This window comes from Coptis chinensis, chromosome 1 (assembly GCF_015680905.1).
Source record: "Coptis chinensis isolate HL-2020 chromosome 1, ASM1568090v1, whole genome shotgun sequence".
Taxonomy (NCBI): Eukaryota; Viridiplantae; Streptophyta; class Magnoliopsida; order Ranunculales; family Ranunculaceae; genus Coptis; species Coptis chinensis.
The window spans coordinates 10258522-10280450 of NC_141456.1; the positions used below are offsets into that span (position 1 = coordinate 10258522).

At 33.5% G+C, this 21929-nt stretch overlaps 1 protein-coding gene, 1 long non-coding RNA gene and 1 pseudogene across 2 annotated transcripts; 1 reads left to right on the plus strand and 2 right to left on the minus strand.

Moving 5' to 3' along the window:
* Positions 1–2166: 2166 nt before the first annotated feature.
* Positions 2167–3340, minus strand: LOC147522035 (uncharacterized). Its single transcript, XM_086567005.1, has 2 exons — positions 2638–3340; positions 2167–2564 (listed from the first exon to the last, which is right to left on the minus strand). Exons 1-2 carry the CDS (start codon positions 3338–3340, stop codon positions 2167–2169), a joined length of 1101 nt encoding a protein of 366 aa, XP_086423131.1.
* Positions 3341–5661: 2321 nt separating this feature from the next.
* Positions 5662–6472, minus strand: LOC147522036 (acetylglutamate kinase, chloroplastic pseudogene; annotated as a pseudogene).
* Positions 6473–7383: 911 nt separating this feature from the next.
* Positions 7384–9688, plus strand: LOC147522037 (uncharacterized). The gene is made up of 2 exons (XR_015194872.1): positions 7384–7987; positions 9394–9688. It is a non-coding gene; the product is annotated as an uncharacterized LOC147522037 (long non-coding RNA).
* The last annotated feature ends 12241 nt before the right edge of the window (positions 9689–21929 follow it).

Below are 21929 nucleotides of genomic sequence, written 5' to 3' on the forward strand. Positions count from 1 at the left end.
ATATACTTTCTCATAATTCTCCACACGATCAAGTTTTCGATATTTTCTTCCGCTTCTCATCTATATTCTCAAGAAACAACTAATTTGTTCTGCCAAAGGTAAGATATTAAGCTATAGAAAATCCTTGAATCTCCATTAAACTTGATTCTTCATTGTGCCCCAATAGTTAAGCTATAGAAGATTTTTGAATCTGCATTGTGCCCCGATAGCTATGGAACATCTTCTTACATAACTTCAGTTATAACAGCTTAGAGCATCTTTAGCAGAGCAACCACAAAAACACCAAAATTTTGAACCAAAAAAACATCAAACAACTTTAAGAGCAACATCAAAAAAACTACGCGGTTTTACCAAAACCGCGCCATATAGCCCACGCGGTTTTGGCAAAACCGCGCCACTAAATCCCAACTAACAGGCCCAAGACCACACGGTTTTGAGAAAACCGCGTCATGTATCGCACATAAACTTTTTTCTTTCCCAATCTCTAGTGCGGTTTTGTAAAAACCGCGTGGGCTATATGGTGCGGTTTTGGCGTTTTTTGATGTTGCTTCTAAAGTTGTTTGGTGTTTTTTTGGTTGCTCTGCTAAAGATGCTCTTAGAATGCATGACCCCTGAATACCAATTTTAGTTGGTGTTATATATATATTCAAGAACATCAATAACAATATATGGAATTTTGTTAAGAGATAACTGTGTAACAATTTGTCTTCATTCATACGGATGACAGAGTAAGGTCACTGTATGATTTTAATTTGAAGCCTAGTAAGGGACAATCATAAATTTAATTTTTCAAATCTGCATTTAGTTTAAAAAGCTAGATATTTCTGACTGACTTGTCCTTCAGATGAGGTAATAAGGTAACCGTTAGAGGGTTGGAACTACAGCCTAAGAATGTGCCCAACCTTCACCACTCACAACTAATCAATACAATCTGGAGGTTCTTCGACTCAAACACATGAAGAGTTCAAGTAAACAATAAAACAAACAACCCCACCTCCTCTGGCCAAAGCAAATTATTAGATAAAGCTGATATGTGCAAGGATGATGTGCGTAAGAACATTGTGAGTAGCAAAATCAACCCAACTGATTTCCAGCATAAGGGATCCAATACAACAAGTGTGTGGGCGGGTGTATGGGTTTATGTCCGAGAAAGATAAGAGAGTTGGTTAGCTCCAAAATGTGGAGGTTGATAATGATTTAGAGATGTATTGATGTACTAAAGTAGCCATCGATCTTTATTTCAATTGATATTTCCAACCAATGATCGACTATCCACATGACATGCTATATGCTGGATTTAAATCCAAACACTACATCCAAGATGTCAAGGTGAACATTGTGCTTCATAAAGAATGCTAGAAAATAATTCTCAATAATAGCTAATCGCCTAAGCTTACAACAACAACAAAAAAAATAAAAAAAATAAAAATAAAAATAAAAATGTTCACACGGCGGAACACACACGCTGAACATACAAAGTGGAACTTACAGTGGTGGAGCCAGGATTTTGGGGGGAGGGTGAGCCCAAACGATAACAAACGGTCTTTGTACTTTGTTATCTTACTATATTAGAAAAATCTGGGGGGTCGATGAACAGTAATTTTCACGAACGTCACAGGGGCAAAATCATCTTTTCACTATCTATTGTCGGGGATATGTTAGGGGTCGTTTTTTTTTGAGCCTCACGAATTCTGAATCTTTGAATCTTTGAATGACCTACCTTCGAATCTTTGAATCTTTGAATCTTTGAACTTCGAAAAAACATGTTTGTTTTCTCGAAATGACGACTCTGAATCTTTGAATATAAATCATTTAGACATTTTTACCCTTGCAATCTATTTTGAACACTAACTTGATTACTTGTAAAACCAAAGAGTTAAAAATGGATTTGACAGAATTTCCTTTGTTTATTCAACATTTTGGCGCCTAAAAGACTCATATAGTAATATGAGATAAAAAAAATACTAAAAAAATATAAACATAAATAATAGTTCAATAACCATAAGGTCATCTATAAAATTTGCATACCAAGTTAAATGACATTACAAGTAACTCCAAAGTTCGGCTCTTGTAAACTTGATCATATATGTCCATTAAACAATTGTTACGCAATTTGATCACATAAAGTTGATCATGTACTCATGTGCCTCGTGTCCAAATCGTGATTTATACTTGGTGGTGCTTATACAGTGCATCCGAGTTAATTGAAGACCTCACTGGAATAGTCACATTTTCTTTTTCATATCGCTTGAACAATCGATCATCATCATCAATGGCCATGGAACGGAGAAAATTGTGTATTGCCATGCATGCTACAACAATTTGAACTTGTGTGCGAAAACTATATGGAGCCATCTTCTTCAATATCTTGAATCTTGCTTTCAAGACACCAAATGTTCTCTCAATTACATTTTTTAGCGAAGAATGTGTCTGATTAAATTTCTCTTCTTTGTTTTTAGGACGACCACCGCGATTAAAATCTGTCAACCAATACCTAGCATTCCTATAAGGACACATAAAGCCCCTAGTATGTGTGTATGCAGCATCACACAAGTAATACATACCTACAATAATGAGACACATAAATATGTAAACCAAAAATATATATTTGATCAGTGAGGTTGTTTTGATACGTACCTTCAGGAGGCAATGGAAATCCGTTTTTTTCAGGCCACCTTAATGTCTCATTTAATACACGAGCATCATGTGCAATTCCTTCCCATCCAGCCATCACATAAGTAAATTTCATATCAAAATCACACACACTAAGAACATTTTGAAAACAATCCTTACCTCCTCTTCCTTGAAAGGGAATTTGCTTATCAAGTAGAATGTGTGCATCTACTAATGTACCATCCAAAGCTCCAATTGCTCCTTTAAATGGTCCTCTCTTAAGACGGCGTTGGTAACGAGATCCACCTTTATGAATAACCCTATCAAACGGCGGATCAATTATCATCTCCTTTGAGAAATGGAGCATTGCCACTAGCACCTCATGAAAACACTTACTAATGGTTTGTGTTGAATGTTGAAATCGATCCACTATTGATCGATTTAAACAATATTGACCAATAGTCATTAAAAACATAGCTATTTTTTCCTCTACATCAATATGTTTACTATCATGAAGACACTCCCTTTGCCGAAAGTGATCACATAGCATAATGAAGGCAAGCTTCTTCAACCTTAGCATGTTAAACATATGTGTGGAAGTTCCGTGTAGAAGCTCTTGTACATACATTTTCCCAGTAAGCGCGGATATGCATATCTTACGCCTTGCGGCTTTTACGGCTTTGTCGAAAGCCATGTGAATATTATGATTAAATACACTAATAACCATTGTCGTTGTGTCATTTTCCCTGAATTAAAATAATAATAATAAATAAATAAATCAAATTAAATATTAACCTCAAAGTAACAAGTTTATAGCAACCATAAGCAATCAAGTCAACAAAAATACTCATAAATGTTGAGTCATAATAACCATAATATGACAGTAATCCAAGTCAACAAAATGTAAATACGATAGTCATCCAAATAATTAACACTGCAAAGATTATGTCATCCAGTCAACAAAAATACTCATAAATGTTGAGCCATAATAACCATAATATGACAGTAATCCAAGTCAACAAAATGTAAATACGATAGTCATCCAAATAATTAACACTGCAAAGATTATGTCATCCTAGAAGTAATATTCTTCAAGAATTGGATCTTAAGCCTATTTTCTTGAAGATTCAGAAGTTTCTTGTTATGAGAAGCATGGAGGAAAAGAGCTTCCAAGGAGTTAAGATAAAGAGAATCATCTAGCAAACCCAAAACATATAACTCTTGCACCTGCACATCACCTTCATCCACAAGCTTCTTGTCTCCCATGGTTTCAGCCTTCACCATCTCCACAAGCTCCCCAATACTCTTAACAAGAGGATCTGCTGGCTCAATCGAATCTCTCTTACGTTTTTGCTGCGAGCTACTTACATCACTCTTTGCTCGTGATGTAGTCGAAACCTGTCTTTGGTTAGGTAGTCCATCTGCTGGAGTATTCTGACATATGTAGGAGATTCTTCATTATCAGATAGGATATCATGAGAAGGATTATATTGTGTGTCATCCATGGGTACATCCTGTGATGTGTAAGGATCATAGTCCCCACAAATTGTGACATTAGGGAAGTAATCGGCTCCATGAATCGGGTTATCCTCATCTCCATCACTTTCAATATTCTCAACCTTTGCAACATCATCATTGGGGATCAATTGGATGCTTGTGATTAAACATTTCATCACCGAATTAGATGGGCTCAAACAAGGATTCTAACAACTCCCTATTCATCAACAGAGCATGCCTGAATTGACCTTCGTCATTGGAATTGGATGCTTGTGATTAAACATTTCATCACCAGAAGCTAGGGTGGGCTCAAACAAGGATTCTAACAACTCCCTATTCATCAACAGAGCATGCCTGAATTGACCCGTCAACGGATATTTCTGTTTATAGCAAAAAAAAATCAAATTAAACAAAAAAAATAATATGCATACGCTTATATAACTTGTATGAACAAAAAAATGTGGGTTTCTACCTCAATTAAGTCGTCCCAAACTTCATCCGGGAATTCAAAGACACCTCCAACAAAATCGACTCCGTGTCCCGTCCGTTTTGATAGTAACCTCCATGCCGCATATTGCTTTCGGAGATAATCCCATTGGTTCTTGAGTTGCCTTTGTGTGTATTGGAAATTGTAATTCTTGCTCATTTTTTCATTAATCTTAGTCCATGACTCTGATTTTAATGAAGTTCCACTAAAGCCTTTATTATTAACCTCGTCCAAACACATTTCGATGAAACATTTTTTCCACGCATCATCAGTCTTTAACCTAAGATTTGGAGCAGATTTCTCAACCACTTCCTGAGTTGTTTTTTTCTCTTTCTTAACTTTTGGAGTTAATTTTTCCTTCCGAGGACCCATACCTAATGTCACTCATTAGCCATTTAAATGAATTTAAAGTAATGCCCACTAATAAAATAAAAAAAATACATAGAAGCATAGACGAATGCAGTTTTGAATAAAAACAAATATTTGCACAATCTACTCACTAAGAATAAATCAAGCTACTTTTAACTTTTATTCTAACTTCTCATTACAGCTAGTGGAGAGTTTCTCAACTTCCTAAGAGTATTCATTCAAGACTTCAAGGTGCATTATCAAAAAGACTTCAAGGTAATGCGTTGGTTGGTAGAAGTCTAAACTATCGAACTCCACTGCATCTTGTAGATCATATTTGTAGATCATATGGCGAAATCCCTTAACAAGTCAGCAACTTTGGGAGTTCATGTCAATTACACCATTAACTTCTCCAAACATTTCACCACCCTTCTCCCTGTTAAGAATGCACATAATCATTGCATCTCTATATACCTATGGACTAAAATTCCTACAAATTGCCTTACATTGGGCTAATAACGATCCATATTCTATATTTCTATGATCTCAGTCCTCTGACTCCACAAGATTCTCATATGAAAACACATGAACATATACCAAAAACAAATTCTAAGCACTTTAAAGCACCAATAAATTCAAAATTACTCGCATAATTTCTTTTTGAAAATCCTTACACAAAAGAGTTTATAGATTCTAATCATACAAAGATCAAAAGTCTAAGTACATAAATAAAGTAACATCAACCCGGTGATCATAGTACCAGCTCCTTCATCGGTAAGAACTTCATGAAGTAAAGAATGTTTTACCCTTCCATCGATAATGCTAGTCGTCCTAACTCCTTATGCAAGCGATCTAACACAACAATTTACCTTCGAATCATTCCACCAGCTACCTTCCGTCCTCCACCATCCTCTTCACACCCTTAATATCAATTTGATTCACCAAAGTACTAGGATCATTCTTATCTTCTAAAATCCCAAAGAATATCGGTCCAACAATATCAACTTTTCGCCCCCAAGTGCCCGCTATCTCTCTCCCCACAAGATGTCGGCATTAATATTAAAAGTCTACCCATCCTCATTATTCGCCACAGACGCAATCACAAGAATAACCCCAGTTCAACAAGTGGGCGTAAAAATGTCGCATCAACTCTCACAATGTAAGCCCACAAACCCAAGTCAGATGCAGATTTCTGCCTAGCGGTTAATAAATAACCATCTATTCCAAAGAAGACCAACCAACCCGTACCGCCTTATTAATAAGTGAAACTAAACCCTTATTAACCTTCCCCACAAGTACCATCTGCACTATTTCCATAGTCGCCGCGTCCGTAACGTGAAGACCATTAAGAAAATGAGGCTGAATGTTAACTTTATTCAGCCAAATATTGATTTCTGGACCACCCCCATGAACTAAAACAGGTCTAATACCAACACAAGACAACAAAACAAGGTCTTCTTTGTACCACTTATACTCATCAAGGCTTTTGATCCTTAGGCTCATCAGGGCTGCACGATGCTTACCCATATGGTGTCGTAATTGAATAACCCAAAGAGGGAAAGCATACAAACGGGAGTCTCAAGTGGTTACAAGTTACTTTGAACTTTTATTCTAACTTCTCGTTACAACTAGTGGAGAGTTTCTCAACTACCTAAGAGTATTCGTTCAAGACTTCAAGGTACGTATTTGGTAGAAGTCTAAACTATCAAACTCCAGTAGATCATATGGTGAAATCCCTTAACAAGTCATCTTGTAGATCATATGAGCTAGTTACCCGCATGGCAATATTGATAGATACCTAGTTGTTCTAGCTATATATATGTGTGTATATCATGAGAATGTATTCTGCGTGAACTCCTACTGATTATGAACGATACTGGATATATAAAAAGAACTTAACAAAAACACAAAAACATCTTTGCCAATAAAAACACAACAAAAACACAAACACAAACAGGTATATAAACGGTATACACAACAAATATTAAGAATGGATCAAAGATAAATAGAGTAGAGAAATCAGTATTTGCTAGAAAAAAAAAATTGATAAAACACGATTTTTACGTACCTAGTTATTATAGAGCAACAGCCAAAAGTGGGAGAAGATGATCGAGTTACGTTGTGGGGGTTATCAAGTTATGGAAGGGTAGAGGTGGAAACCTAACTTGAGCAACTCTTTCTTCAGCGTTCAGTAAGAAAAGAAACGCGGAATGCTGAAGTCGGTTTGGACCTTTGAATGCTGAAGACTCCTATAAAAACAAACAACTTACCTTTCGCTGAAGGCTGAAAACTTAGTATTCAACGGTGCTGAATGCTTAAAAATAAAAAAACAAACAACCCCTTAGTCTTTTCACCATCTAAAAGAAAAAGATTGTCTCCGTAGTTCTCGATTATTCGTCTCCGACTCTCCCACTCTCTTAAACCAAAGGAAGGGATGCTCAGTCTCCCCATTCTCTCTCTACAATAGTTTTTGGTTTTGATTAGAGAGGTTCTGATCAACATTAAAGGCAACTAAATACAATTTTTGCACTTCTTTATTCATATTTTCTTGAGACAATTTAAATTATAACGGTGACAATATGGGTCAACGGCAATAAGTGCCTATGTAGAAGCTTATGAGGACGAGTACATCGTATTATGATCTCTTTCTTATAAGAATGTCAACAATCTCAAGAAAGTGTGTACTGATCTTATGTCTGTCTGGTGCAAAGACAAGAACTCTGAAGGTGAAAGGACCAGTCAGAATACCCACCAAAGTTCTGAAAATCACTGCCAAGAACTCTCCCTGTGGAGAAGGTAAGTAGATTGTTTATCTTGGTTTCATGCTTTTATCAATTGTTTTTTTTGGGTTGGGAAAAAAAATACATGGTTTTACTAATTTTTTATTAGAAAGTGGGTAAATTGAAATTTTGCGCTGCATATGAATTGTTCGAAGAAAGTTATCAACGACACTTTCGTACTGAGTTTGTGGATGAAGGTTTTTGACAACAACACAATAGGTGAAAGCTGACATATCGTTGTGGATGAACAAACCTACTATGAGTAAGATCACTTTCTACTTAATATTTGTGGATTTTGCAAATAGAGAGTTCATGTATTACATAAATATGTACGCTACTATGACTTTTATAGAGGTATGCAATATATATGTATTGCTTAATCTTAAGCTTCCTATTATGATAAAAGGATCCCTTTGATGGTATGACCCTTCGAAGAAAACAAGAAAAGTAAAACTATATATGTATATCAGATTATGGGATTTATATATACTTCGCCATGTTATATCGGTAATAGACAAATAAATTGCAAATTCTCATGCTCAATTGTGATGGATTCTCACAGTCTTCTATGTATTCACATTTTGTCATTAGCATCATGTGATGTGCATAGGCTGATTAACATCAATTATTATTATTATTATTTTAAGCAAGTGCCACACGATATATTTCCAATAATGTAACGTCCTATACGCATTCTTTTCATTATTAGCCTTTAAATAAACTTTTGGAATTCTGAAGTCTTAATGAAATTGTTGGAATGTTTTGAATGACTTTTAAGCGTATTTGATAATAATATCAGAGGTGGATAGTTATATTTGTTTAAAGTTCATTGAAAAGACTATCTGCTAAAAGAAGTACTTTTATTTTCTTTTTTATTTAGTATGTATTTAGGGAAATGATATTAGTTATATAGATTCGATAAGAACAGCCATGATATTTGGTTTTTGTTTGGTCCTCCTGATTTTGAAGTTGGGCAACTAGCACTACAACAAAAGGGGTTTTCTGCAACGCACTCTTTTGCAACGCCAAAAAATTGTTGTTAAAAGTCACCAATTGCAACGCCTTATGGGGCTGCTAAAAGTTTGTGTGCTATTAACTTTAGAGTACATGGATTTATGTATCACGACGCCCTCTTGCGTGGCAAATGGTTGTAATTATATTTTTGAAAAAAAAAATACAATTTTTCTAAAAAGCCTTTATCATTTTCAACGTTGCTATCGCGGCTAAAGTTAATTTGATCATTTGCAACGCTATTTTTGTTGTAACAAATTATTTATTTAATGAATATCTAATTTAGTATAGTCTTTGTTGTGATCTTGCGATGAGACTGGTGCTGCTAATGGGCTTTATGTAGGGCGGGTTAATTAATTTTTGGAATTGGAACTATGGGCGGGCCTTTTTTTAATCTTAGCGCTCGAACTAAAAACTAAAATGTGAAATCCCTAAAATACCATTTCTTTATTTGACTTTCCCTTAAACCACCGCCACCCCCATTTCCCACCGGCTACGTACCTAACCACTCGCTCTCCCAATCATCTTGGTAAACTGATGATTTCCCTCTCTCTCTCTCTCTTGATTACAAAAAGTTGGCTTCTTTATGTAGTAAATTGCATAAATGGGATTACCCAATTTTATTTATTAGCTAATAAGATGTCTTTTTTTTTGTAGGTTTGACTATAAATCTTTGTCGTCATGCATGCAGTAAAGGTTGGTGGGTGGGGCAAACATTTGCCTTAGCTAAATCAAGTGAATCTGGAGGAAAGAAATCTCGTATACGGAGATCAAAAGAAGATAGGAAGACGATGGTTGAATATTTTATAAAAAGGTAGTTCTTTGGGTCATTTCTTAGATTTTGAGATTGTATATTTTGTACATATTAGATTTTGGCCGTTATTGCACCTATCTATTACAAGTTATATCACAGTCAGGAAATAATGTACTGTGCAAACAGGTTAACTATCAATTTTACTCTTTTGTTAGTTATATAGTAAGTGATTACATCACTGCAACTAGCAGTGAAGTGATTATGGTTAGATGATATATGATACTCTTTGTAAAAACTTGTTTAATTTTACTTTTTGTGTTACTCCTCCATTACTGGCCAAGCTTCAATTTTCAGTTTGGGTCTCTTTATTTATTTTACAAATTGGTCAATAATGTGTGTAATGGGATACGCGTCATTTATATGTAAAGGGGTGTAAAAAGTTAAATCAATCCCAATGTGCTTGTTATCTACAGTGGTGGGTGTCTCACATTCCCTTTCATATAAGACTTGTATCATGGCATCATGCTGCAATGGGTGTTTTTCAAAGTGCCGCTCTACAAAATAATCTTTGATTTAGAGTTTCAGGGAAAGTTTGTATTGGTTTTGTGTTACCTTCAAAGCTTCGATTTTTGGTTGAGCTTCAATTTTTTAAGGTTGGTTCTCTTTGGGGCTTAACTAATTTTCCTTCTCTTTGGGGTTTAATTGATTTTGGTTTTCTTAATTGACTTTTCAGGTTGGTTTATTCACAAGGATATAAGCTAAAATTACTACCAGAGAAAAAAAAGAAAAAGATTGAAGTTTAATTTTTCAGGTTGGGTAATTTTCTTTTTAGTATTCCCATTCGATTATTGTACTTCCTTTGAATGCGTTATGTGATGCATGCCTTTGATTTCTAAAATCACATTTGGTGTGGATGGTGGTAACATGATTTTGTTTTGTTCCTTTGTCTTGTCCCTTTTTTTGTTCATTTGTTTTGCCTCTTCACTAAAACATGGCTCTTATGTGATGATGCTGGTAATGTGATGGTATGCACTCTATTAATAGAAAAATTGTTGGTAAGTAGTAATGCACTTCACTTAGTTGGAATCTATATATTTAGTTAAGACACTAGATTTTGGACCCGGGCATACACCCGGGATCTATTAAATATTTTGTGTGCTGAAAAGGCTTGACAAAATGTCTCACACAAATTTTCAAATCAGAATATATTTTTATTGAAAATAAACCGAAATACGTTAATGAGCAGCGATTATGGTGCATAAGTATTTGGGAACTAAGGGATCAAATTGAGATAGCTTCTTCACTTTGTGGTTTAGGATATTAATCCATAATTTCAAATATAATTATCTTAAACTCGATCTATCTTGTATAATAATTTTCTTAGATTTATGGTGATTTAGCGGCAAATTTTCGAATCAGAATATATTTTTATAGAAAATAAACTGAAATACATTAATGAGCATCGATTATGGTGCATAAGTACTTGAAAACTAAGGGATCAAATTGAGATAGCCTATTCATTTTGTAGTTTAGGATATTAATCCGTAATTTTCAAATAGAATTATCTTAAACTCAATCTAGCTTGTATAATAGTTTTCTTAGATTTATGGTGATTTAGCGGCAAATTTTCGAATCAGAATATATTTTTATTGAAAATAAACCGAAATACGTTAATGAGTAGCGATTATGGTGCATAAGTACTTAGAAACTAAGGGATCAAATTGAGATAGTCTCTTCACTTTGTGGTTTAGGATATTAATCCATAATTTTCAAATGAAATTATCTTAAACTTGATATAGCTTGTATAATAGTTTTATTAGATTTATGGTAATTTAGCGGTAAATCATCACGGCTCGGCTTACGTACTAATGTGTACAAATCACTAAAATAGATTGATTGTTTCCATATCTTCAAAGAATACATTACTCCCGCTTGAAAAGATTTATCACATGAACGTGTCCTACGAACGGGTGTCGTTATATTAAATTATTCTAAAAAATATTAGCAACTATGCATAGCTATGAGATATGAAAATTATATTAATTGCTCATTTAAATTTCTTGTACCACTCTCTATAAAAAAGAAGCATCAAACCTTGATAAAACTCATCGACTTCTTTTTATTGTTAAATTTAACAATAGAAGTTTGATTGAAGTTTTGTGAGAATGTCCAATGTGGCGAAGATAATATTGAAGCTACTTGAATAGCAAGACATTCACAATCACAATAAAAGAATTATGATAAACACTATTTAAAATGCAAAACTATATTTGTCGAGACATTTATTCCCCCTACATATAATACAAATATGTTTTAGGGTTATTAGTTCAATGCATTTGCATCAAGTTTCTGATTTTCCATTAATTATTCTTTGAGGTTAGTTTAATGTAGTACGTTGCATCCAGTTTCCAATTTCTCATTAATTATTTTTTGAGGTTAGTTCAATGCAGTTGTATCAAGTTTTCGATTTCCCGTTAATTATTATTTGAGGTTAGTTTAGTGCAATTGCATCCATTTTATGATTTCCCGTTAGTTATTCATTAAAGTTAATTCAAGACATCTAGTTTTCGATATTTCGTTAATTAGTATATTAGATTAGTTCATTGCATTTGCATCCAGGTTCTAATCTCCCGTTAATTACTCTTTAAGGTTAGTTCAATACATCTGCATCTAGTTTCTGATTTCCCGTTAATTGTTTTTCTAGGTTAGTTTGATAGTTTACAATTTTTATACAGTTTGCATACATGTAAGAGTCTGTTTTTATAAACTCACTCTCGTTTTGGGTTCCTAATTACTCGTAATTATACTCATGTGAGTAGGCTAAAAAAGTGGACATTTATGCTTTGAGGTCAGTGCGATGCAGTTACATTCGACTTTCGATTTCCAGTTAACTATTTTTTGAGGTTATTTTAATGCATCTGCATCCAATTTCTGATTTCCCGTTAGTTAATCTTTGATTTTAGTTTAATGTAGTTGCATCCAGTTTTTGGTTTTCCGTTAATTATTCTTCGAGGTTAGGTAAATGCAGTTTCATCCAATTTCCGATTTTATGTTAATTGTTCTTTGAGGTTAGTTCAATGCATTTGCATCAATTTTCCGATTTCCCGTTAATTATTTTTTGAGATTAGCTCAATGCAGTTACATCAAATTTATAATTTCATGTTAATTATTTATTTAGGTTAGTTCAGTGCAGTTTCATCCATTTTTCAATGTTTCGGTAATTAGTCTTTGAGATTAGTTCATTGCATTTGGATCCATTTCCCAATTTTCCGTTAATAACTCTTTAAAGTTAGTTCAATACATATGCATCTAGTTTCTGATTATTTATGCTTTGAGGTTAGTTCGATGCAATTATATCCGGTTTCTAATTTCCTATTAATTATTCTTTTAGATTATTTCATTGCATTTGCATTTAGCTTCTGATTTCCCACCAATTATTCTATGAGGTTAGTTTAATGTAGTTGCATTCAATTTTTGATTTTCTGTTAATTATTTTTTGAGTTTAGTTCAATGCATTTGCATCCAATTTCCGGTTTCCCATTAATTATTATCTGAGATTTGTTTGATGTATTTGCATACCGTTTCCGATTTCCCATTAAATATTTTTCAAGGATTTGCATCCAATTTCTAATTTTTCGTTAGTTATTATCTGACATTAGTTTAATGCAATTGCATCCAGTTTCCGATTTCTAGTTAATTACTTTTTTAGTTTAGTTTATTGCATTTGCATAAAGTTTCCAATTTCTCATTAATTACTCTTTGAGCTCAGTTATGTATTTGAATCCAGTTTCCGATTTCCTTTTAATTATCCAATATGGTGTGTAATACCAACTTATAATTATCCATCTGTAGTGTCCTTGCAAACATGACATAAAAAGTAAATTATGCTTGATTTACTATGTGGGATCATCGAAGATTATCCAGTTCCCGATTTCCCATTAATTATTTTTTAAATTATGCATGACTCATTATGTGGAATCTTCAAAGATTATCTATGAACGGGTGTACATTGTTATATTAATTATTCTGAAAAATATTTACAAATATGCAAAACTATTATATATTAATATTATATTGATCACTCAACCAAATTTCTTATAACGTGAAAACTCACTCTCTATTAAAAAAAAAAAAAACTCCCTTTTCATAAAACCCTTCAACTTCATTTTGTTGTTTAATAAAAGAAGTTTGATTGAAGTTTTGTGAGATTGCCTAATAAGGTGAAGTTCATATATATTGAAGCTACTTGAATAGCAAGAAGTTCCCAATCATACGGAAAGAGATAAGATAAACATCATTTTAAATGCAGAACTATACTTATCAAGACATTCCATAACATATAACCCAACTATGTTTTGAGGTTACTTCAATGCATTTGCATCCAGTTTCTGATTTTTCGTTATTTATATTTTGAGGTTAGTTCAATGCAGTTGCATCCAATTTCCAATTCCCGTTATTTATTTTTTGAGATCAGTTTAATGCAGTTGCATCCAGTTTCTGATTTCTCGTTAATTATTATATTCTTTTCGGTTAGTTCAATACATTTGCATCCAATTTCCAATTTTCTGTTAATTGTTCTTTGAGGTCAGTTCAATGCATTTGCATTCAGTTTCTGATTTTCCGTTAATTATTCTATAAGATTAGTTTAATACATTTGCATCAAGTTTTCGATTTCTCGTTTATTATTTGATAAAATTACATTTGCATCTAGTTTCTTATTTTCCATTAATTATTATTTGAGGTTAAATTAGTTCAATGAATTTGCATCCAGTTTCCGATTTCCCATTAATTATTTCTTGAGGTTAGTTCAATGCATTTGCATCTAGTTTCTTATTTTCCATTAATTATTATTTGAGGTTAGTTCAATGAATTTGCATCCAGTTTCCGATTTCCGTTAATTATTTCTTGAGGTTAGTTCAATGCATTTGCATATAGTTTATTTTTTGAGATTAGTTCAATGCAGTTACATCCGGTTTCCGATTTCCCGTTAATTATTTTTTAAGATTAGTTCCACGCATTTGCATAATGTTTCCAATTTATAATTAATTTTTCTTTGAGGTTAGTTTAATGCAGTTATATCCAGTTTCTGATTTCCCATTAATTTAATCTTTGAGAGTTAGCTCAATACATTTGCATCCAATTTCCGATTTTCCGACAATTATTTTTTTATGTTAGTTTGATGTATTTGCATTCAAGTTTTGATTTTCCGTTAATTATTCTTTGAGGTTAGTTTAATGCAGTTGTATCCATATTCCAATTTTTTATTAATTACTTTTTAAGATTAGTTTAATACTTGCATTTGTATCCAGTTTCCGATTTTTCGTTAAATATTATTTGAGGTTAGTTCGATGCATTTGTACTTAGTTTTCGGTTCCCCATTAATTGGTTTTTTACGTTAGTTTCATTTAGTATTATTATATATATATATTTTAAAATATTTGTCATTATTGCTTTGCCGTTATTTTTTTTTTCATTTTCTATTATATATTTTGTGATGTTATTTTTTGTATAATTGTTTTTAACTATGTTTTGAGACCGTGTTAAGGATATATTCGAAATAAGTCGGTGCTTTATCATATCATAGACACTAAAATTGTATGATTTGTAATAATGAATTAGTTTATACAAATCACATATTGTTTAGCATTTTTTTTTTATTTGATCAAATATATAAGAATTGGAACACTAAAAGTGTTTGATTCGTAATAGGAAATTACCTTTTACAAATCACCTATTTTTTAGCAAGTTTTTTTATTTGATCAATTATATAAGAATTGGAAATACACTCAAACTCTCTAAATATAATAATTAGAAATACACTCAAACTCTCCAAAAAAATTCCATGTACGTGGGATTGTAGGCTATTAGAAAAAACTATCTTTCATATTAGAGTGACACATATGAGAGGAAAAAAAAACTAACTCTCATATTAGAGTGCCACATCGGAGAGCTTGAATAACAAGGAGTTTCCAATCATACGGAAAGAGATAAGATAAACACCATTTTAAATGCAAAACTATACTTATCGAGACATTCTCACAACATATAACCCAACTATGTTTTGAGGTTAGTTCAATGCATTTGCATCCAGTTTATGATTTTCTGTTATTTATATTTTGAGGTTAGTTCAATGCAGTTGCATCCAATTTTCAATTCCCATTATTTATTTTTTGAGATTAGTTCAATGCAGTTGCATCTAGTTTCTGATTTCTCGTTAATTATTCTTTTCGGTTAGTTTAATACATTTGTATCCAATTTCCAATTTCCTGTTAATTGTTCTTTGATTGTTAATTGTTCTTTGAGGTCAGTTCAATGCATTTGCATCCAGTTTCTGATTTTCCTTTAATTATTCTGTGAGATTAGTTTAATGCATTTGCATCCAGTTTATGATTTCTCGTTTATTATTTGATAAAGTTGCATTTGCATCTAGTTTCTTATTTCCCATTAATTATTGTTTGAGGTTAGTTTAATGAATTTGTATCCAATTTCCGATTTCCTGTTAATTATTTCTTGTGGTTAGTTCAATGCATTTGCATCTAGTTTCTTATTTCCCATTAATTATTGTTTGAGGTTAGTTTAATGAATTTGTATCCAGTTTCCGATTTCCTGTTAATTATTTCTTGAGGTTAGTTCAATGCATTTGCATCTAGTTTATTTTTTGAGATTAGTTCAGTGCAGTTGCATCCGGTTTTCGATTTCCCGTTAATTATTTTTTAAGATTAGTTACACACATTTGCATCATGTTTCCAATTTATAATTAATTTTTCTTTGAGGTTAGTTCAATGCAGTTGCATCCAGTTTCCGATTTCTCGTTAATTTAATCTTTGAGGGTTAGTTCAATGCATGTGCATTCAGTTTCCGATTTTCCAACAATTATTTTTTTTTTTATGTTAGTTTGATGTATTTTTGCATCCAAGTTTTAATTTTCCGTTAATTATTCTTTGAGGTTAGTTTAATGCAGTTGTATCCATATTCCAATTTTATATTAATTACTTTTTAAGATTATTTTAATGTTTGCATTTGTATCCAGTTTCCAATTTCCCGTTAAATATTATTTGAGGTTAGTTCAATGCATTTATATCCAGTTTTCGGCTCCCTATTAATTGTTTTTTTTACATTAGTTTCAGTAAGTATTATATTTTTTTAAATATTTGTCATTATTGCTTTGCTGTTATTTTTTTTTTCATTTTCTATTATATATTTTGTGATGTTATTTTTTATATAATTGTGTTTTAACTATGTTTTGAGACCGTGTTAAGGATATATTCGAAATAAGTTGGTACTTTATCATATCATAAACACTAAAATTGTATGATTTGTAATAGGGAATTAGTTTTTACAAATCACATATTTTTTAGCAATTTTTTTTATTTGATCAAATATATAAAAATTAGAACACTAAAAATATTTTATTCGTAATAGGAAATTACTTTTTACAAATCACCTATTTTTTAGCAAGTTTTTTTATTTGATCAATTATATAAGAATTTGAAATACACTCAAACTCTCTAAATATAATAATTAAAAATACACTCAAACTCTCCAAATAGATTCCATATACGTGGGATTGTAGGCTATTAGAAAAAACTATCTTTCATATTAGAGTGACACATAGGAGAGAAAAAAAACTAACTCTAATATTAGAGTGCCATATAGGAGAGAGAAAATCCTCCAGTAGAGGTATCTGCTTTAGTATATAGATAGTAGATTATGTTGTTTTATATGATATGATTACACTTGCAGAATTTTAAGTATTATTCATTGGATTGGAAACAGGTGTAAGAGCTATGTGAGCCGCAACCATCACTTAAACGAACCATTGTAATTCATGAAGATCAAATAGATTTGTGTTCTTAGATTTGGATTTTTAGTCTAGATTAAGGAATCTGTATTGAGCTTGTAGGTGTTTTAGTAGTCGTACGCATGTGAATTTACCCATTAGTACATATGTCCCTTGCTTTGATCAATCAATATTGGTATTCTTGCTAGTGTGGTTCATTTCTTTCGATTCTTGAGTCTATGTCGTGGGAATTCTTTACCTCTACTTGCTATGCTATATTTTCTTACTCACACTATGTTTGGCAGTAAAATTACTTATTTCTTTTCTCGCTTCACTTTCTCTCTCATCACTAAAGCCGCAAGAGAAGGTGCAATATAGAAGATCCATTGCTGAGAATTTCAACCTGTTGATTGATAAGAAACATGCTTCTTTGCTTGATCCACGACCCCCCTATCCTGCAGCTAGCTGTAAGGTGAGTGTCTTCTTCTTATAATCTTTATTAGACTACTAACAGCTAGTTCAATCTGCTTTGGGATGACTATTAGTTTAGACTTTTAGAACTTATGACTATTATTTATGCATACTAGGTCCTTAGGTTTGACATGGTAAAAAAAATTCACATGCATTGCTTACTTAAGTGCATTTTAGCTTTTGTAATGTTTGAGACAAGTTTACTTGTGTCTTTAATTTTCTTAGTTTGTTGTTGTACCAGATTAGCATCAGTTGCTAGCAGGTTAATGAAGAAAGCTTGGGTTGATGCTAGTGAAGCCAATCTGCCTTTTGTAATTAAGCTTGTTTGCTTGACTTGATGTTTAGCCTTCGGATTTCTTAATTTATTGTTTGGTTGTTGATAACTTTATGACGTACATGAGGTTTTCAATGGTTTGACATTGACTTGTTTAGTTCAAAATCTATTAGCTTTTGGTTATTTTTTTTATTCTTATTTGATTTGTACTTTAACGACAACTTCCGTGTTAGAATTGAAGTTTTCTTCTGGATCCATGTTTGAGTCAAGAGTCTCGTCAGCTTCCGCGTTAAAATTGAAGTTTTCTTCTGGATCCATGTTAAATTCCTGTAGAGTGTAGACATGAATAAAAGCACATGAAGCCAAATAAGATAACAACTATAACTTCTAAAATGATTACACAATTTTACTTAAGCAGAAGATAACAAATCCAAATAAATTTTATTGAGGAAAAAAATTAACGAAACAAACTTTTCTTAGTGATAAACTAAAATGAAAAAATATCCAGTACAAGATAAACCAACTCCTTTGGAAGGAAAGAAAATATGTTTTAGGTCGAATCGACCCATATCCCCTCACAATTTGCACGAGCATAAGAACCCAAAGAGTCAACTTCTGGCAAACTTTTATTGTTTGTATGGTCAATAGAGCAACCAACGTTGATCTCATCCTCATTCTCCTCCTCATGGTAGTCTCTTTCAGGAGCCCTCAATGTTATTGACCATCTTGGGTCGAGCTGGTTGGGTACATAAAATATTTGCTTGGATTGGGAGGCCATAACAAAAGAGTCTGATTTATGGCCTATTCTACCAAGATCAACAGATGTGAAACCCAATTCATCCACTTTGACGCCATTTCTGCTGTCAACCAAATCACACTTGAATATTGGGACCTTAAGCGTCATATAGTCAAGCAACCATATTTCTTGAATAACACTGTAATAACATATCTCCGAAATGTTTTTATCCTTGGCACTAGTAATTTGCATTGTTGAAGCCACTAAGCTTACACCACGTACTATTCTGGTTTACTAGTGAAGCTTCATGAGCCTTTGTATGAAAGCGAAACCCACCAATAACATAGCCAGAGCATTTTATAACGTCTCGACGAGGTCCTTAAGCTACAACTTTCAAGATGTATGAGAGATCGTTCCCGGGAATCATTTCCTCTTCCTTAACCTGCTTATGCAGGTTTTGGGAACTTGTTAGCCACATTTATAATATGGTATTAAATGTGATGCAAGTTCAATTAGTATACCATTTTATGAAGCCAGTAAATAAAGGTGTGGTGGTGCTTATCTTGTAACCATTTCGCTGACCTAAGAGGATTACTACGTCTTAGGTGCTCCATATGCTTCCTACAAAGACATAATTAGGAAAATACAATAACCATCAAACTGTCCAAATTAAGCAAGAAACCTTCATAGTTTCTTGTAGACGACAATGTTAGGTATAATTAATGCCGACTTACTCAATATAAAGTTGTACGTCATCTGTGTTTTGCAAAACACACTAATGCGCTTGCTCCCAAGAGTATTGTTCCACTCCAACAACCTTCGTACCACTAAGAGGCTTCCCGTTGGATATTGTATCTTTTTTTTCTTTGTTGTTAGTATCCATGTTTCTTCCTAAAGGAACTCCCACGGTTTGCAGACCTGATAAGTACTTAGTAAGAAACTCTACAGCTTCCTCAACAAGATAATTTTCTGCAATGCATCCTTCTGGACGATTTCGATTTCGAACGTATCCCTTCAATATCTTCATGAATCTAAAATTTAATATATATAAGAGTTAGAGAGAGAGAGAGAGAGAGAGAGAGAGAGAGAGAGAGAGAGAGAGACTTCCAATAAATGATGCTTCGTTGAATTATTGAAAAATATAAGAAATTAGCTTGTACTTGCCTCTCAAACGGATACATCCACCGGAAGAATACTTGACCACAAAGCTCGACCTCATGTATAAGATGAATTGTGAGATGCACCATAATGTCAAAAAATGATGGTGGAAAGTACATTTCCAGCAAAAACAATGTAACCGCCAAATTGTCTTGGATTTCCTGCAACTTAGACACATCCACCACTTTGGCACAAAGAGAACTGAAGAAGAAACACAGCCTAATGATGGCATATCTCACATGTTTTGGCAACACTGATCGTATAGCCACTGGAAGAAGTTGTTGCATCAATGTATGACAGTCATGAGACTTGAGACCGTACAATTTCAAATCTTGCACTGACACACGATGCCTGAAATTCGAACAATATCCATCTGGCACTTTCAGCTCAAGCAAAGTATTGCAGACTTTTGCTTTCTCCTCTCTAGTTAATGTATGGCATGCTGGTGGAAGGTAAGTTCGATTTCCTCTTGTTTCTGGTGCCAGTTCCTTCCTAATATTCATCTCAACAAGGTCAAGACGACTTTTAAGGTCATCCTTCATTTTATATTTCATGTTGAGGAGTGTGCCAATAATACTATCACAAACATTCTTCTCAATATGCATAACATCCAAGTTGTACCGTACAAGAAGAAATTCTCAATATTCGAGCTCAAAAAATATGGACTTCTTCTTCCAACAAGTTCTACTTTCGCTTTCATTAGTCAGGGCAAGCCGCTTCCTCTTTCGTGTATCTGACTTTTCATTGGATGCCTTCGACTTCCTTTTTGATGCTTTTGGCTTCGAAATCACCAATACTTTTTTTCCCCATTTGACTTAGATCCCCTTGATCTTTCCCAAAATCTTCTTCCCAGTTAACAGCTCTGGACTTGATCGACATTCTTGCTACCCATTAAACCCCTTTCTTTGCTTCCTAAACCGATGGTTTTTTGGAAACCACTTTCGATGTGCTTGATATATGTTTTTATTCGAATGTTTCAATCTAATGGAATCTGTTTCTTCACTGCAAACTGGACAAGCAAAATACCCTTTGACGTTACAGCCAGCTAAATTTCCTAACGTGGGAAAATCATTAATTGTCCACATTAGTACAGCCCTCAATGTAAAAGATTGCTGCTTGTAGGCATCAAAAACCTCAACACCAGGACCCCACAGAGTCTATAAATCTTCAATCAAAGGTTTGAGGTAAATGTCAATATCATTACCCGGCTGTCGTGGACCTGATATCAACATTGTCAACATCAAAAAATTTCTCTTCATACACAACCATGGTGGAAGATTGTAAGTGACCAACATAACGGGCCAACAACTATGCCTACTGCTAAGGTTACTATGTGGATTGATTCCATATGTCGAAAGAGCTAGTCGTAGATTCCTTGGATCTGAAGCAAAAGTTGGCCACAACTTATCGATCTCTTTCCACACAGGAGAATCAGTAGGATGACGCATTTGACCATCAATTACTTCTCTCTCATTTCCATGCCATACCAAATCTTTTGCTATCTAAGCTAATTGAAACATCCTTACAAATCTTGGGATAGGTGAAAAGTACCACAATACTTTTGCAGGTGTTTTACCCTTGTTTTCTTGGTATCTTGACGCTCCACAAGTCGGACAAGTAGTTCTAGACTTGTACTCCTTACCTCTATAAAGTATATAATCATTGGGACATGCATGTATTTTCTCAGATCGCATTCCAAACGTAGACAAAATATCTCTAGCGTTGGACATGGATTTTGGCAACTCATTAATTTTCGGAAGGGCATTTCCGAACAACTTCAATAAAAGGCTAAAACTCTTGTCTTACCACCCGCTTCTTGCTTTCAAATTGAACATTTCGACAAGGAATGACAACTTTGTAAATGTTGTGCAACCTTTGTACAGAGACTTCTCCGCATCTTCAAGCAACTTACAAAGCTTTTCAGGATCCCCAGTGAAATGCTCATATGCATCCTCAACTATTCTAGTTGTGTCTGCAAAATCATCAGGGGGTCTCAAAATCTTGAGAAAGAGGTTGACAT